This window comes from Mobula hypostoma, chromosome 11 (assembly GCF_963921235.1).
Source record: "Mobula hypostoma chromosome 11, sMobHyp1.1, whole genome shotgun sequence".
NCBI lineage: Eukaryota > Metazoa > Chordata > Chondrichthyes > Myliobatiformes > Myliobatidae > Mobula > Mobula hypostoma.
In genome coordinates this window covers 67,214,657-67,231,324 of record NC_086107.1, presented here as the reverse complement: position 1 = coordinate 67,231,324, position 16,668 = coordinate 67,214,657, and the positions used below count along the sequence as shown (strand labels likewise).

The following is a 16,668-nucleotide window of genomic DNA, read 5'->3' as shown; positions in this document are numbered from 1 at the left end:
TTAATGCAGTCATATTTTACATTTGTGAAATCACTTAAAATATAGTTGATTAAAATTTCACTTTGAAATTTATTGATGCAAATATAGATAACCGTTTGTAATGGGAGGAATTACTCAAAAGGACTCTTGTCAGTGAGAGGTGGTTTAAAGTCAGAATTGCACAGCATATGAACAAGGCCTTCAGCACACCGTGCTGACCATCATGCCTATCTATACTAATCCCTGCATACTTCCATGTCCCTCTGTGCCTTGTTCATTCATGTCCTTTTAGATTGCCTCTTAAATGTTGTTCCTGTACCTGCCTCCACTACCACCTTTGACAGCTCAATCAAGTTACTAACTACTCTTTCTGTGAAAAATTCCTTTTAAGCCTTCTCCCTTTCAACTTAAACCTATGCCCTATAATTTTTATTCACCCCTACCATGGAAGCAGGTTTGTGATGATCTACCCTATCAATGTTCTCATAATTTTGTGTTCCTCCATCATGTCACTTCCCAGCCTCTATTGCTGTAGGAAAAACAGGTACAGCCTATCCAATTTCTCTTTAGAATTCAAGTTCTCCAGTCTAAGCAGCATCCTTGTAAGTCTTTTCTGCAAACTTTCTAGCTTATCATTTTTTTCCATGTACTGTGACAACCAGAACTGCACACAATACTCCCAAGTACAGCCTAACCATTGTTTTGTGCAATTGTAATATGACATCCCAACTCCTGTAGTCAGTCAGTGCCTTGGCTAATGAATGCAAGCATGCCATATGCCTTCGCTGTCCATTTTGATGTCTTCTCCTGTAAAGTTGTACAGTAAAATAGGAATCTTAATTGTGTGAATCTTAATCTTAAATTTCACAGTATCCTTGAAAGGTTAATAAATATATTTACTTCCCTTTTTCTGGAAAAGATGTATTTGAATGATCAAAGTTTATCTTGGTGGTAACAAAAATAATTGATCTTGTTAAAGCTCGGTGGCATTTTAATAGCTTTTGTCTTACAATTGAATCTCAATTGCCGGTTTCCATTCTCATCTCTACTGCCTATTATGCCGTTGGTACTTAGGGCAGCAGTAAAGGTCCTCCATCCTCTGGCGGTGTTCAGGGTTTCCTTCGTGATGTCAGTAGCTCGGTTTCCACTAACATCAGTCATGCAAGTTCCAGGTGGCGACTCAGGAATACTGTCACACTCAGATGTAAAAAGATTTTTCATTGCTGTTTCCGTAACAATTTTGTGTTACCAGTCAGGGTTGTAAGCATTGAGCTCAACCCCTGAATCTGGAGGTCCAATGGACCACTCATAGTCTGGCCTCTACCCTTTGACCTGTTTGGCATGGGTGACTCTACCAGGAACCAAAGCATAAAATCCTGATTCCAGCCAATAGTTCTCCATGTCATTGAGGCACGCAAGCCTCCAAACCACGACATGGTTGTAGTTCTCTTGGAGGTTCCATTCTCGGAATATTCTTATTGGAATAAGTTCAAGAAGTAACTTCCATTCTTGGAGAAACAAGCTTTCATTTTCTACTATAGATTAAAATTCTGTTTCTGTACTTAACCTGTTCCTATGAGTTGTGTGTGCGCACAGGGAGTTTGATGATTTTTCCCAAAATATGTGTGAAAATTCATATCGGCTGTGTAAGGGATTTGGTATGTTTTTACTTTGGATGAGTCATTCACTGCATTTATGGGAACTCCAAGAAAAAATGAAAAACTAGATAGATTAACAGTTAAAGCCATGTATGAGCAGTTGCAAATTAACTTTTTTTAATATTTTGTAACATCTTTAACTAGGGTTTGCCCTATTTAGCCACAAGAGCTACTTTACAAAGGGGTCCTGTCAGCAAGATGCAAGATGAGACAAATGATGTTGAAAACATCACGAAAAATCCCACCTTGTCTGTGAGTGTATTTTATTTATTACAAATGTATATTAAAATCTGTTTAAGCAATTTAGCTCAATAGAGATTTTATTTGAAAGGTGGTTAGGCTTCAACAGAAGAGCAGCCTGAACCGGAAAGTATTGTTCAGCAGTTAGTAGAGGATTTCAGTAGCATATAAAGCAAAAGGGAAACCAACTTTTTTGAAGGGAAGCTTCCAATTCTGTTTTGACTGCCTGTCCATGGTGTAGTCCAATCACAGCTACTTTTGTTGCATTAATTTAGTCATTTTTCATTCATTCATCTGATTGTTTAGTTCTTCATCATTTTTTAAACAAAATGTCGTGTGCATTGTACAAATTGTTAGGTATTTAATAACTATTGATAAAATAATTTAAAACCTTATTTCAGTCTACAGTTTTATTCTTCGAGCACTTTATGCAAAGGTGCAATTATAGCTGCAAAAACTTCAAATTGAGAAAAAGGGAGAGGAATAACTAAGGAAATGTCCTCTGGAATTTCTGAGTAGTCATTGATGCTGGATTTGTTTGGTGCATTTAACGACTTTTGCTACTCAAGCCTATTTTTCCTACCAGTTTAGGGCATAGCACGCGTTAGGTAACGAGACATTCATGTGGAAGATGGTAAACTTGTTTCTCATGGGCAGGAAGTCCACTGCAATGGATGTTATAGTGCTGGATAACTTTACTTTGATATGTGTTTCCCACATTGGGAGACACTTAAATAATTAACAAAAGTTAAAAGTTAAAACCCAAAGCTATAATGATTATGTGAATTTGTTTTTTGATAGGGTGACATCCATGAGGATTTCTGCTCTGTGTGTCGACGTAGTGGACAGCTGCTGATGTGTGACACTTGTTCTCGTGTGTATCACCTGGAGTGCCTGGACCCACCATTAAAAGCCATTCCCAAAGGAATGTGGATTTGTCCTAAATGTCAGGAGCAGGTGTGGGCTTAGACAGTTCCTTAGACTTAATTTTATCTAATATAATTCTGGTAGTCATAGGGTTTGTGTTTAACTTTTTGGTGGGATTTGCTTTAGTAAATTTTTGTTTGTTATTTAATGTCTCGATCACTCCAGGGTATACACATAGGTGTATAATTTCTGACAACTAGCTTAAAAATTAACAGTACTGAACTGTACCAGACCACATAATGTTTGGATGTTTTCTGGTTGGTTACAGGTCCAAATATTTAGCAAGTTAGATGCTTTGGATGATACCAATGAAAACAGAGAGATCTATTTTTCATTTGTCTAAAAAGCAGAAGGTTTGCTTTTTCTGTCACCCAGCTGTTAAAGAGAAAAACTAAATTTAACTGTCTCAATCTGTTACACACGAGGTATAATACTATAAACTGAAACCAGCTGCAATTAAAACTTGTCAGATTATCAAATCTTTCTGAAAAGGGTTCCATATATAAATAGCATGCAGTGAAGAAATAAGGGTATTGTATGCAACGACATACCTAGTACCTTAGTATAAGAGATAAGGAAGATTGTTGAAACCTGAAACTGCACCTTACCTGAAAACAATTGCACAATAAAAACTTTTTTATTCTTCTCATTGATCATCCATTTGTCATGCTCATAGCCAAACACTATTTTGATAGTGCTGTGGATTTAATTCCCTTTTGTTAAAGTGGAAGTGTTTCCCATTAGGCATTATTACTGAGAGGAAGTCAATACAAAAGGTAAATCTACCTCAGTACTTTGTGGATAAAACAGCCTTTGCCAGAAGGCAGGATCCTTCATATCACTCATGTGAATTGCAAATTCTTTACAGTTTTAACATCTCTGAAAATGACAATCAGCATGCAACATTTTCTGTCCATCACTGTTGAAAATGTTCTGTTTTTAGATTCTGAAAAAGGAAGAAGCAATCCCATGGCCTGGAACTCTAGCAATCGTTCATTCTTATATTGCCTACAAAGCTGGTAAGAGCTTGTTATTTTGAGTTTATTTTTGAATTTTTTTTGCACTATCTTACTTCCCATTTTTCTATTTTCTATTTATGATTTATAATTTAAATTTTTCATATTTACTAATTTTAACTATTTTTAATATTTAATATTTGTAATCCAGGGAGTGTGAAGCATTGAATCAAATATCGCTGTGATGATTGTACATTCTAGTACCAATTGTTTGGTGACAATAAAGTGTAAAGTAAAGTATTTACAGGATGTATTGGCTATTTATTATGTATCAAGTGTGTTGTGTGTTATAATGATGCTCTCTCTCCTATGAAACATTGACTAATATTTATTGTGGGAGATGGATCCTATTAAGTTTTGGGCTTGAGAACTGAGTAAATCCTTCATTATCTTAGCGTGATCTGTATTACATCTTCCTTTATGTAAGAAGTTTGCTGATGGCGGTACCAATAAGAGTGTACCATTAGGGTACTTTATTTAGGACTGATTAGGGATAATTAACATGGAACATGGCTTTGTGTGGGAAATCCTGTCTGTCAAATTTGATTAACAAATATAAAATGCTGGAGGATCTCAGCAGGCCAGGCAACACCCATGGAAAAGAGTACAGTCGACGTTTCAGGCTGAGACCTTTAGCAGGACTGGAGAAAAAATCCTCCTGCCATCCCTCCAGGGATAGGGTTCCTCTTGTCCTCCTCCAGTCCCAAACAAGAGAAAATCTGCAGATGCTGGAAATTCAAGGAACACACAAAATTCTGGAGGAACTCAGCAGGCCAGGCAGTATCTATGGAAAAGAGTACAGTTGACATTTCGGGCTGAACCCTTCAGCAGGTCTGGAGAAAAAAATTCTCCCACCACCCCACCAGGGATAAGGTTCCTCTTGTCAATTCCTCCAACAAGAAAAAACCTGCATGTGCTGGAAATCCAAGTAACACACTCAAAATGCTGGAGGAACTCAGCACACACAAAATACTGGAGTGTGTTACTTAGATTTCCAGCATCTGCAGATTTTCTCTTGTCTGTGTCTCAATTTGATTGAGGTTTTTGAAAGTATGACTAAGAAAATAGTTTAGGGTAGTGCAGTAGGCCCTGCATGGACTTCAGCAGTGCCTTCATAATCAGCTTTAATATCACTGGCATATGTCATGAAATTTGTTGTTTTGCAGCAGCGGTACATTGCATTACATAAAACATCTATAAATTGCAATGAGAAGTATATTAAGTCGTGAAAAAATATGGTGAGGTTGTGGTCATGGGTTCATTTTTCATTCAGAAATCTGATGGTGAATGGGAAGAAGCTGTTCCTGAAACATTTGAGTGTGTATATCTTTGGGTTCCTGTACCTCCTTGATGGTAGCAAAGAGAAAAGGGCATGTCCTGGGTGATGGGACTCCTTCCTTAATGATGGATGCTGCCTTCTTGAGACATTGTGTTTTGAGTGTCTTCAGAGCTGGGGAGGTTAGTGCTCATGATGGAGTGTACAACTTTCTGCAGCTTTTCCCAATCCTTTGCAGTGGCCCCCTCCATACCAGACAGTGATACAACCAATTATAATACTCTTCACAGTACATTTGTAGAAACTTGCAAGTCTTTGGTGCATACCCAAGTCTCCTCAAAATCCTAATGAAACATATCTGCTGCCATCCCTTCTTTGTAATTGCATAATATGTTGGATCCATTTTCAGGAACTTGAAACAGCTCACGCTTTCCACTGCTGATTCCACAATGAGGACTGGTGTGTGTTCCCTTGGCTTCCACTTCCTGAAGTCCACTATCAATTCTTTGGTCTTATTAATACTGAGTGCAAGGTTGTTGTGACACCAGTCAATCAGTTGATCTGTATCGCTCTTGTACGCCTCATCACCATCTGAAATTCTGCCAACAGTAGTTGCAAGATGGGCAAATTTATAGATGGTGCTTGAGCTATACCTACTCACACAATTGTGAGTGTAGAGAAAGTAGAGCAGTAGACTAAGCACGCTTCCCTGAGATGCACCAGTGTCAATTGTCAGCAAGGAAATGTTATTTCTGATCCATGTTGACTGTGGTTTCCGGTGAGAAAGCCAAAGATCCAGTTGCAGAGGCAATACAGAAGTTCAGGTTTTGGAGCTTGTTGGTAAGAACTGAGGGTATGATTGTGTTGAATGTTGAGCTGTAGTCAATAAACAGCAACCTGACAACAGGTATTGCTGTTTGTCCATGTGATCCAAGGCCACAGAGAGCCAGTGAGATTGCATCCACTGTAGACCTATTATGCCGACAAGCAAATTGCATTGGGACCAGCTCATTGCTTAGGCAAGAATTGATCCTAGCCATGACCAACCTCTTGCACTTCATCACAGTAGATGTGAGTGCAACTGGGCAATGGTTGTTGGGGCAACGAAAACCGCTCCTGGGCACTGGTGTGCTAGTCACCCTTTTGAAGTAAGTGGGAACCTTTAACTGCAAGCAGTGAGAGATTGAACACTCTCTCCACTTGGTTGGCACAAGTTTTCAGTGCACTACCAGGTACACCATCAGGGCCTGACAACTTGCGAGTGTTCACCCTCTTGAAAGATGTTCTGACATTGGCCTCTGGGACAGAGATCACAGGGTCATCAGATGCTCCAGGGATTCGCACAGGTGTAGTTTTTTTTCTTCCATAGAAACCATAGAAACTACAGCACAGAAACAGGCCTTTTGGCCCTTATTGGCTGTGCTGAACCATTTTCTGCCTAGTCCCACTGACCTGCACACGGACCATATCCCTCCATACACCTCCCATCCATGTATCTGTCCAATTTATTCTTAAATGTTAAAAAAGAACCCGCATTTACCACCTCGTCTGGCAGCTAATTCCATACTCCCACCACTCTTTGTGTGAAGAAGCCCCCCCCAATGTTTCCTTTAAACTTTTCCCCCCTCACCCTTAACCCATGTCCTCTGGTTTTTTTCTCCCCTTGCCTCAGTGGAAAAAGCCTGCTTGCATTCACTCTATCTATACCCATCGTAATTTTATATACCTCTATCAAATCTCCCCTCATTCTTCTACGCTCCAGGGAATAAAGTCCTAATCTATTCGACCTTTCTCTGTAACTGAGTTTCTCAAGTCCCGGCAACGTCCTTGCAAACCTTCTCTGCACTCTTTCAACCTTATTTATATCCTTCCTGTAATTTGGTGACCAAAACTGAACACAATACTCCAGATTCGGCCCCACCAATGCTTTATATAACCTCAACATAACATTCCAGCTCTAATACTCAATACTTTGATTAATAAAGGCCAATGTACCAAAAACTCTCTTTACGATCCTATCTACCTGTGACACCACTTTTAGGGAATTTTGTATCTGTATTCCCAGATCCCTCTGTTCCACTGCACTCCTCAGTGCCTTACCATTAACCCTGTATGTTCTACCTTGGTTTGTCCTTCCAACGTGCAATACCTCACACTTGTCTGCATTAAACTCCATCTGCCATTTTTCAGTCCATTTTTCCAGCTGGTCCAAGTCCCTCTGCAGGCGCTGAAAACTTTCCTCGCTGTCTACTACACCTCCAGTCTTTGTATCATCAGCAAATTTGCTGATCCAATTTCCCACATTATCATCCAGATCATTGATATAGATGACAAATAACAATGGACCCAGCACTGATCCCTGTGGCACACCACTAGTCACAGGCCTCCACTCGGAGAAGCAATTCTCTACTATCACTCTTTGGCTTCTTCCATTGAGCCAATGTCTGATCCAATTTACCACCTCTCCATGTATACCTAGCAACTGAATTTTCCTAACTAACCTCTCATGCGGGACCTTGTCAAAGGCCTTACTGAAGTCCATGTAGACAATATCCACTGCCTTCCCTTCATCCACTTTCCTGGTAACCTCCTCGAAAAACTCCAATAGATTGGTCAAAGATTCCTTGCAAAGTCTGCATCAAAGGCATTGAGTTCATCTAGGAGTGAGGCATCACTGCCATTCATGATGTTAGGTTTTGCTTTTTAAGAAGTAATGGACTGCAAACCCTGCCAGAGCTGACATGCATCTGATTCTGTCTCTAACTTCAATCGGAATTGTTTTAATGCTCTTAAAATAGCCTTCCAGAAGCAGCACCACATAGTAGACTGTTATTTCTCATTTATATTAATGATTTGGATGAGAATTCAGGTGTCATGTAGGTTTCAGCACATCATGGGAACCAGCCTCCCCTCTATGGAGTCTGTCTATACTTTTCACTCCCTCGCTGAATCAGCCAGAATAATCAAAGGCCCACGCACCCCAGACATTCTCTCTTTTCTCCTCTTCCATTGGATAGAAAATACAAAAGCCTGAAATCACATACGGACAGACTCAAACAACTTCTATCCCACTGTAATTAGGCTGTTGGGTGGACCGCCAATCTCCCTGATAACTACATTTTCACAAAGTACACCAAGCTACAGCTCCTTAGAGACTGTTAAGGAGCTGGTGCTGCAGCCGGATGACCTTCGGCTTATATGTGAATATGAGGAGTGATAGATAGGAGCTAACAGGAAGGTAGTCACCCCTGTGTTGCAGGACGCAGTTACCTGTGTGACTATCGGAGTATCAGGAGAGGGAAAGGGAACAGGTAGCCAGTACAGAGTACTCCTGTGGCCTTTCCCCTCAATTCAAAGGTTCAGAAGTTCAATTTATTAGTAAAGTTTGTATGCATTATACAACTCTAGATTCATCTTCTGTGGATCACCATGAAGCAAAGAAAAACCATGGAGGTCATTAAAAGAAAGATATCAACCCCACCCTGTACAAAAAAAAGAAAAAGAAACAAAAATTTGCAAACCCTAAACTCCCAACCCCCTCCCTCACACAAAAAATTAACATATCACCCACCTGGAAAACAGCAACAAGGACATCAAGTCTCACAGTTCCAAATTTGCCAATCGGCAATAAGAAGGAAAACGCAGAAAACTGAAGAAGGTCAATAAGAACGACAATCCACATTAATAATCACATAAATCTCAGTGACCACTCGAACACAGCAGCCTTCCGAGGAGAGTGACTCGAAATAAGCTGCTCAGTATGCCAAGAACAGTGATAGCTTAAACATAGCTGCGCGGCCTTCCAAGGAGAAAAGCCACTCAAACGTAGCAGCACAGCTTTCCAAGGAGAGTGGCTGCTCAAACACAGTAATAAGTATACCGCTTTGGATCCTGTTGGGGTGGGATGGGGGAATGACCTACAGAAGGAAGCCACAGCGACCAGGTCTCTGGCCCTGAGTCTGGCTCTGTGGCTTGAAAGGGGAAGGAGATGAATGCAGTAGTGATAAGAGATTCCATAATTAGAGGACCAGAAGCCAGATTTGGTAGATGTAAAAGATTCATCCAGATGGTATTTTGCCTCCCAGGTGCCAGGCTCTAGGTTGTCTTGGATTGGTTCCACAGTATTCTAAAGGGAGAGGGTGAACAGCCATAAGTCATAGTACATATTGGTACCAGTGACATCGATAAGAAAAGGGATGAGATCCTGAAGAGAGAATATAGATAGGCAAAAATCTGCAAAGTGGGATCTCCTAGATTATAATCTCTGGATTGCTGCCTGTGCACATGCCAATCTGAACTGGGTTTAACATCACCGTCATGTGTCATGAAATTTGTTGACTTTGTGGCAGCAATAGATAATAATAGAGAAAAAAATATGTGAATTACAGTGTGTGTATGTATGTCTATCTGTATGTACAAAATCATTAAAATAAATATGTAGTATAAAAATTTAAAAAAATTAAAAAGTAGTGAGGTAGTTAGTGTTCATGGGTTCAATGTCCATTCAGAAATCAGATGGCAGAGAGGTAGAAGCTGTTCCTGAATTGTTGAATATGTGTCTTCAGGCTCTTGTACCACCTTCCTGATGGTAGCAATGAGAACAAGGCATGTTCTGGGAGTTGGAGGTCCTTAATGATGAATGCAACTTTTTTGAAACATTGTTCCATGAGGATGTCCTGGATGCTCTGGAGGCTAGTGCCCATGATGGAGCTGACTAAGTTTACAACTCTCTGCAGCTTATTTCAATCCTTGCAGTAGCCCCCCCCCCCCCTTCCTATAGCAGACAGTGATGCCGCCAGCTCAAAAGCTCTCCACAATAATCTGTAGAAATTTGAGAGTGTCTTTGACATTACAAATCTCTTCAAACTCCTAATGAAATATAGCCACTATCATGCTTTCTTTGTAGCTGCATCAATGTTGGGCCCAGGATAGATTCTCAGATTGACACCTAGGGGCATGAAATTAGATTTTTTAGATTATGAGGACACTCAGTCCTCGTTTATTGTCATTTAGTAATGCATGCATTAAGAAATGAAACAATGTTCCTCCAGTATGATATCACAGAAACACAAGACAGACCAAGACTAAAACTAACAAAAACCACAAAATTATAACATATAGTTACAACAGTGCAAAATAATATCGTAATGTGATGAAGAGCAGACCATGGGCACGGTAAAAAAAAAAGTCTCAAAGTCCCAATAGCCCCATCATCTCACGCAGACGGTAAAAGGAAGAAACTCTTCCTGCCGTGAACCTCCAGCGCTGCAAACTTGCCGATGCAGCACCCTGGAAGCACCCGACCACAGCCGACTCTGAGTCCATCCGAAAACTTTGAGCCTCCGACACCGAGCACCATCTCTGCCGAGAGCTTCGACCCCGGCCCCGGCCCCAGCCACCAAGCAACAGGCAAAGCCGAGGATTCAGGGCCTTCCCCTCTGGAGATTCTGGATCGCACAGTAGCAGCAGCAGCGAAACAGGCACTTCAGAAGTTTCACCAGATGTTCCTCTGTGCTTCTCACATCCGTCTCCATCAAGTCAGGATGGTGCACGGCATCCTACTTGTCAAGTAACAGATATTCATTACCGGAGTGTCTGCTGCACGCTGCGTCACGCCACCATGTTCTCTTCAGCCCAACTGAAACTACCAGCCCAATTGCTCACTCTTTCCACTTCTGATCCCTCAATGAGTACTGGTGTGTATTCCCTCAGCTTACCCTTTCTATCAGTTCTTGGATCTTACAGATGTTGAGTGCAAGATTGTTGCTGATTCATCTCGCTCCTGTATGCCTTTTCATCACTATCTGAAGTTCTGCCAACAATTGTTGTGTCGTCAGCAAATTTATAGATGGCATTTGAGCTGTGCCAAGCCACACAGTAATGGATGTAGAAAGAGTAGAGTAGTAGGCTAAGCACATATCTCTTTGATGCGCCAGTCTTGACTGTCAGTGAGGTTGAGATTTTATTTCCGATCCACACAGATCCTGTCTTCCAGTTAAGTCGAGGATCCAGTTGCAGAGAGGGGTATAGAGGCCCAGATTTTGGAGCTTTTCTATCAGAACTGATAAGAGTGCTGTGCTGTTGTCAATAAACAGCATCCTGACATAGGTCAATGAGGGTAAGAATAGGATGACTTGGCAGATTAATGTGTGCTGAAGAATAGGTGCAGGGACAGTGGTTGAGGTTCTGAATCATTCAAATAGCTTCTGGGGAAGGTAACCTGCACAAAAAGGACAGCTTACACCTGAACCTGAGGAGGACCAATATTTTTGAGGGCAGGTTTGCTAGAGCTATTAGGGAGAGCTTAAACTAATCTGGCAGGGGATTGAGAACCGGATAGGGCTGAGCATGGGGCAGATGGTATACAACTAAATGTAGTGTGTAGTGAGACTGTGAGGAAGAGCATGAAGCAAATTTGCAGTTATTGGAATGGATTAAAGCATAACAGGAGACCAAAATCAAAGAGGGTGATGAATACGGAACTGGGGGTATTATATTTGAATGCACGCAGTATACGGAATAAGGTAAATGATCTTGTAACGCAGTTAGAGCTGGGCAGGTATAATGTTGTGAGCATCTCTGAGTCGTGGCTGAAGGAAGATTATTGGGAGCTTAGCATCCAAGAATACTCATTGTATCAAAAGGACAGGCAGGTAGGCAGAGGGGTTGGGTTGGCTCTGTTGGTAAAAATTGAAATCAAACTCTTACAAGAAGGTGATATAGGATTGGAAGATGTAGTATCCTTGTAGATAGTTAAGAAATTGCAAATGTAAAAGACCCTGATGAGAATAATATACAGGCCTCCAAACAGTAGCCAGGATGTGGGGGACAAATTACAATGGGAAGTAGAAATGGCATGTAAAAAGGACAATGTTGTGATAATCATGGGGGATTTCAAAATGCTGGTAGATTGGGAAAATCCCGTTGGTGCTGGATCCCAAGAGAGGCAATTTGTTGAGTGCCTATGAAATGGCATTTTAGAGCAGCTTGTAGTTGAGCCCACTAGGGCAATAGCAATTCTAGATTGGGTATTATGTAATGACCCAGGTTTGATTAGGGAGCTTAAGGTAAAGGAACCCTTGGGTGACAGTGATCATGATATGATAAAATTCAAAGTTCAAAGTGCATTTATTGTCAAACTAGGGATACATGTCACCATATACAACCCTGAAATTTATTTTCTTGCAGGCACACACAATAAATCCAGAATCGAATGACAACCATAATAGAATCAATGAAAGACCAAACCAACTCGGGGGTTCAACCATTGTGCAAACGACAACCAACTGTGTGAATACAAAAAGAAAGATAGAATGAATAAATAAATAAATTAATCAATCAATCAATCAATGAGCAATAAATATTGAGGAACATGAGATGAAGAGTCCTTGAAAGTGAGTCCATAGGTTGTAGGAACACTCGAATGATGGGGTGAGTGAAGTTGTGTATAGTTTATCCCCTTTGGTTCAAGAGCCTGAGGGCTGAGGGGTAATAACTATTCCTGAACCTGGTGTTGTGAGCCCTGGGGCTTCTGTAAAACCTTCCTGACGGCAGCAGTGAGAAGAGAGCATGATCTGTGGGGTTGGGGTCCCTGATGATTGACGCTGCTTTCCTGCAACAATTCTTTTTGTAGATGTGCTCGGGAGTGGGGAGGGCTTTACCCAGGATGGACTGGAACATATCGACTACTCTTTATAGGATTTTCTGTTCAAGGACACTGGTGTTTCCATACCAGGCTGTGATGCAGCCAGTCAATATACTGTCATGCATGCTTTTTTAGAAGTTTATCAAGGTTTTAGATGTCATGCTGAATCTTCATAAGCCCCTCAGGAAGTAGAGTGCTTTCTTCATAATTGCACTTACATGCTGGGCCCAGGACAGGTCCTACGAAATGATAATACCAAGGAATTTAAAGTTGCTGGCCCTCTTCACCTGTGATCCTCTGCTGAGGACTGGCTCATGGATCTCTGGTTTCCTCCTCCTGAAGTCAATAATCATCTTCTTGGTCTTGCTGCCATGGAATGAAAGGTTGTTGCTGCGGCACCACTCAGTCAGATTTTCAGTGTTCCTTTTATATGCTGATTCATCACCACTTTGATTCTGCTTATGACAATGGTGTCAACAGCACACTTGAATATGACACTGAAGCTGTGCTTAGTCATAAGTGTAAGCTAGTAGAGCAGGAGGCTAAGCACACAGTCTTGTGGTGCACCTGTGCTGAGAGAGATTGTGGAGAAGATTTTGCCAATCCAGCTAACTGGGGTATACAAGTGAGGAAATCCAGAATCCAATTGCACGAGAAAGTACAGGTGTCCCCCGCTTTTTGATCGTTCAGTTTACGAAAACTCACTGTTACGAAAGACCTACATTAGTTCCCTGTTTTCACTAACAGAAGGTGTTTTCACTGTTAGGAAAAAAAGCAGCGCGTGATAAAAAGCAACGCGCCGCGCACCCCGAGCAGCCGCACCTCCCCCGGATTCGGAACTGCATTCTCGCCGGCATTGCTTAAACACGTGCCTGTGAGCTGCCCTTAGCAAGATGAGTTCTAAGATATCCGAGAAGCCTGAAAGAGCTCGTAAGGGTGTTACACTTATTAAGCGTTTCGATCGTGGTGAACGAAGTAAGGACAAAGTGAGGTTGGCTTGTGGAAGTTGACGAAGGTGATGTTGAAGAGGATTTGGCATCGCATGACCAAGAACTGATAGATGAAGAGCTGATGCAATTGGAAGAGGAAAGGATAACAATCGAAACCGAATGCAGTAGCGAACGGACCGAAAGTGAAGTCATCCAGGAACTGAACGTGAAGCAACTGCATGAGATTTTCACTGCAATGATAAAGTACGACTTTAATTTTGAAAGGGTACGTCACTTTAGGGCATGGTTTACAAAGAACTGTATGATGGTTTACAAAGAACTGTATGATAGAAAAATGCGCGAGTCTAAGCAGTCCACATCAAGCAAGCCTTCCACATCAGCCACAGCAGACGACGAACCTCGACCTTCGACATCGAGGCAGGCAGACATAGAAGAAGATGGCCTGCCTGCCCTGATGGAAACAAACCACCCCGCCCCCCGGACCGCGGATAATTCAGCGGTAGCCGGGACGCACCCAGCACATCTTTAAGAAAAAAAGCCAAAATAAGCTAATTAATTAGGTGCCGCCCAGCACGTAATCAATTAGCTTGTTTATTACGGCTTTTTTTCTTAAAGATGTGCTGGGTGCGTTCCGGCTACCACTTGTCTCCTGCATGCTTCACGGCAATGTATTGGTCGGCGGCCCAGAGGTTGGGGGCCACGGCACCACCCATACCTCCAACTCAGCCGTTTAACACACCATCGTCAGTGTGCTTGGCGCTGTCTTTCCGATTCCCGTAAGTGATACTACACTGTACATACATTATTTCTACTTTATATAGGCTGTGTATTTTTATGTGTTATTTGGTATGATTTGGCAGCTTCATAGCTTAAAGGTTACTGGAGAGAGTGTTTCTGCCAACAGCGCTTGCCGTGTTTTTGCCGAGAGCGCTTGCATGAGATTTTCACTACGGAGAACAGTGCGGCATTGATTGTAGAAAAGTATTTCTACTGTATATAGGCTGTGTATTTATCATATCATTCCTGCTTTTACTGTATGTTACTGTTATTTTAGGTTTTATGTATTATTTGGCATGATTTGGTAGGTTATTTTTGGGTTTCCAGTGTAAATAAATGGTAATTGCTTCTTCGCTTTACGACATTCCGGCTTACGAACCGTTTCATAGGAACACTCTGCCTTCGGTTGGCGGGGGAAACCTGTATTGGAACTTATTAATTAATTTTGAGGGGATGATGCTATTGAATGTTGAGCTGTAATCAATAAAGAGCACCCTGATGTATGCATCTTTGCTGTCCAGATGTTCCAGGATTCAGTGAAGAACCAATGAGATAGCACCTGCTGTGGACCTATTGCTCCAGTAGGCAAATTGGAGTGGATCCAGTGGCTTCTCAGGCAAGAGTTGATATGTTTCATCACCAACCTCTCAAAGCACTTCATCATTGTGGATGTAAGTGCTATTGGACAATGGTCATTGAGGCAGGTTACAATATTCCTCTTAGGCACTGTATAAATTAAGTCTGCTTGAAACAGGTGGGTACCTCAGACTGCTGAAGGGAGAGGTTAAAGATCATAGTGAACACTCCAGCCAGTTGATCCGCACAGGTATTATGTACTTGACCAGGTATCCCATCTCAGATGGATGCTTTTTGTGGCTTCACACTCCAGAAGGCTGCTCGCATGTTGGCCTCAGAGACTGATATCACAGGATCATTGTGGTCTGCAGGAGTTCGTGATGGTTCCTCCTTGTTTTGATGTTCAAAGCGAGTATAGAAGACATTGAGTTCATCTGGAAACAAATCCCTGTTGTCTCTGTTGCTTGATTTTATTTTATAGAGGTGATAGCATTCAAGCACTGCCGCAACTGTCAAGCATCCTTCATTGATACAAGTTTTTTCACCCTGCAATTTGAGAAGAGGAGCTAAAATCAGATGTATCCGTACTATAGTGGAGAAAAGGGAATTACAGAGGCATGAGAGAGGAGCTGGCCAGTGCTGATTGGAAGAGGACACTAACAGGGATGATAGCAGAACAACAATGGCTGGTGTTTCTGGGGTAAATTCAGAAGGCGCAAGATAGATAAATCGCAAAGATGAAGAAGTATTCTAAAGGAAGCTATTCTAAAGTATTTAACCATGGCTGACAAGTGAAGTCAAAGTCAGCATCTTCATCAGGGTCTCAGCCAGAAACATCAACTGCTTGACCTGCTGAGTTCCTCCGCATTTTGTGTGAGTTGTCTTGTATTTCCAGCATTTGCAAATTTTCTTGTGTTTTTCAAAGCAAAAGAAAGGGCAAAAAATATAGCAAGTGGGTGTTGTTGCTATTACTGAAGAGAAGGTGCTTGGAAAACTGTAAAGTCTGGAAGTTAGATAAGTCACCTGAACCAGAAGGACTGCACTCCAGGATTCTGAAAGACATAACTGAAGAGACTGTGGAGACATTAGTAATAATCTTTTAAGAATCATTAAATTCTGGAATGGTTCCTGAGGATTAGAAAAATCCAAATGTCACTCCACTTTTTTAAGAAGGGAAGGAGATAGAAGGAAGGATGTTATAGGCCAGTTAGTCTGACTTTACTGGTTGGAAAGAAGTTGGAGTTTATTTTTCAGAATGAGGCTTTGAGGCTTTGATAAAATAGATCAAAGTCTTATGAATTTCTAAAAGGGAAATCTTGCCTGAATTCTTTGTAGAAATAATAGGCAGGATAGACAAAGGGGAGTTGGTGGATGTTGTTTATTTGGATTTTCAAAAGGCCTTTGACAAGGTGCTTCGCATGAGGCTGCTTAACAAGATAAGAGTCCATTGTATTACAGGAAAAGTACTGGCATGGATATAAGATTGGCTGACTGGCAAGAGACAAAGAGTGAGGATAAGGGGGGTCTTTACTGGTTAACTGCTAGTGAATAGTGATGTTTCACTGGGGTCAGTGTTGGGACTGCTTTTCATGTAGGTCAGTAATTTGGAATAAGGAATTAATGG

At 41.5% G+C, this 16,668-nt stretch overlaps 1 protein-coding gene across 6 annotated transcripts in view; it reads left to right on the top strand.

Moving 5' to 3' along the window:
- phf21aa (PHD finger protein 21Aa) overlaps positions 1-16,668 on the top strand; it is a 406,388-nt gene that overhangs the window by 378,304 nt on the left and 11,416 nt on the right. For 4 of the 6 annotated variants that reach the window (XM_063062212.1, XM_063062215.1, XM_063062211.1 and 1 more), the window contains 3 exons: positions 1,782-1,889; positions 2,679-2,834; positions 3,748-3,823. In XM_063062212.1, the coding sequence (XP_062918282.1) occupies positions 1,782-1,889; positions 2,679-2,834; positions 3,748-3,823 (340 nt within the window). The remainder of the gene's footprint in view (positions 1-1,781; positions 1,890-2,678; positions 2,835-3,747; positions 3,824-16,668) is intronic. The other 2 variants (XM_063062216.1, XM_063062214.1) reach the window with 1 other exon arrangement.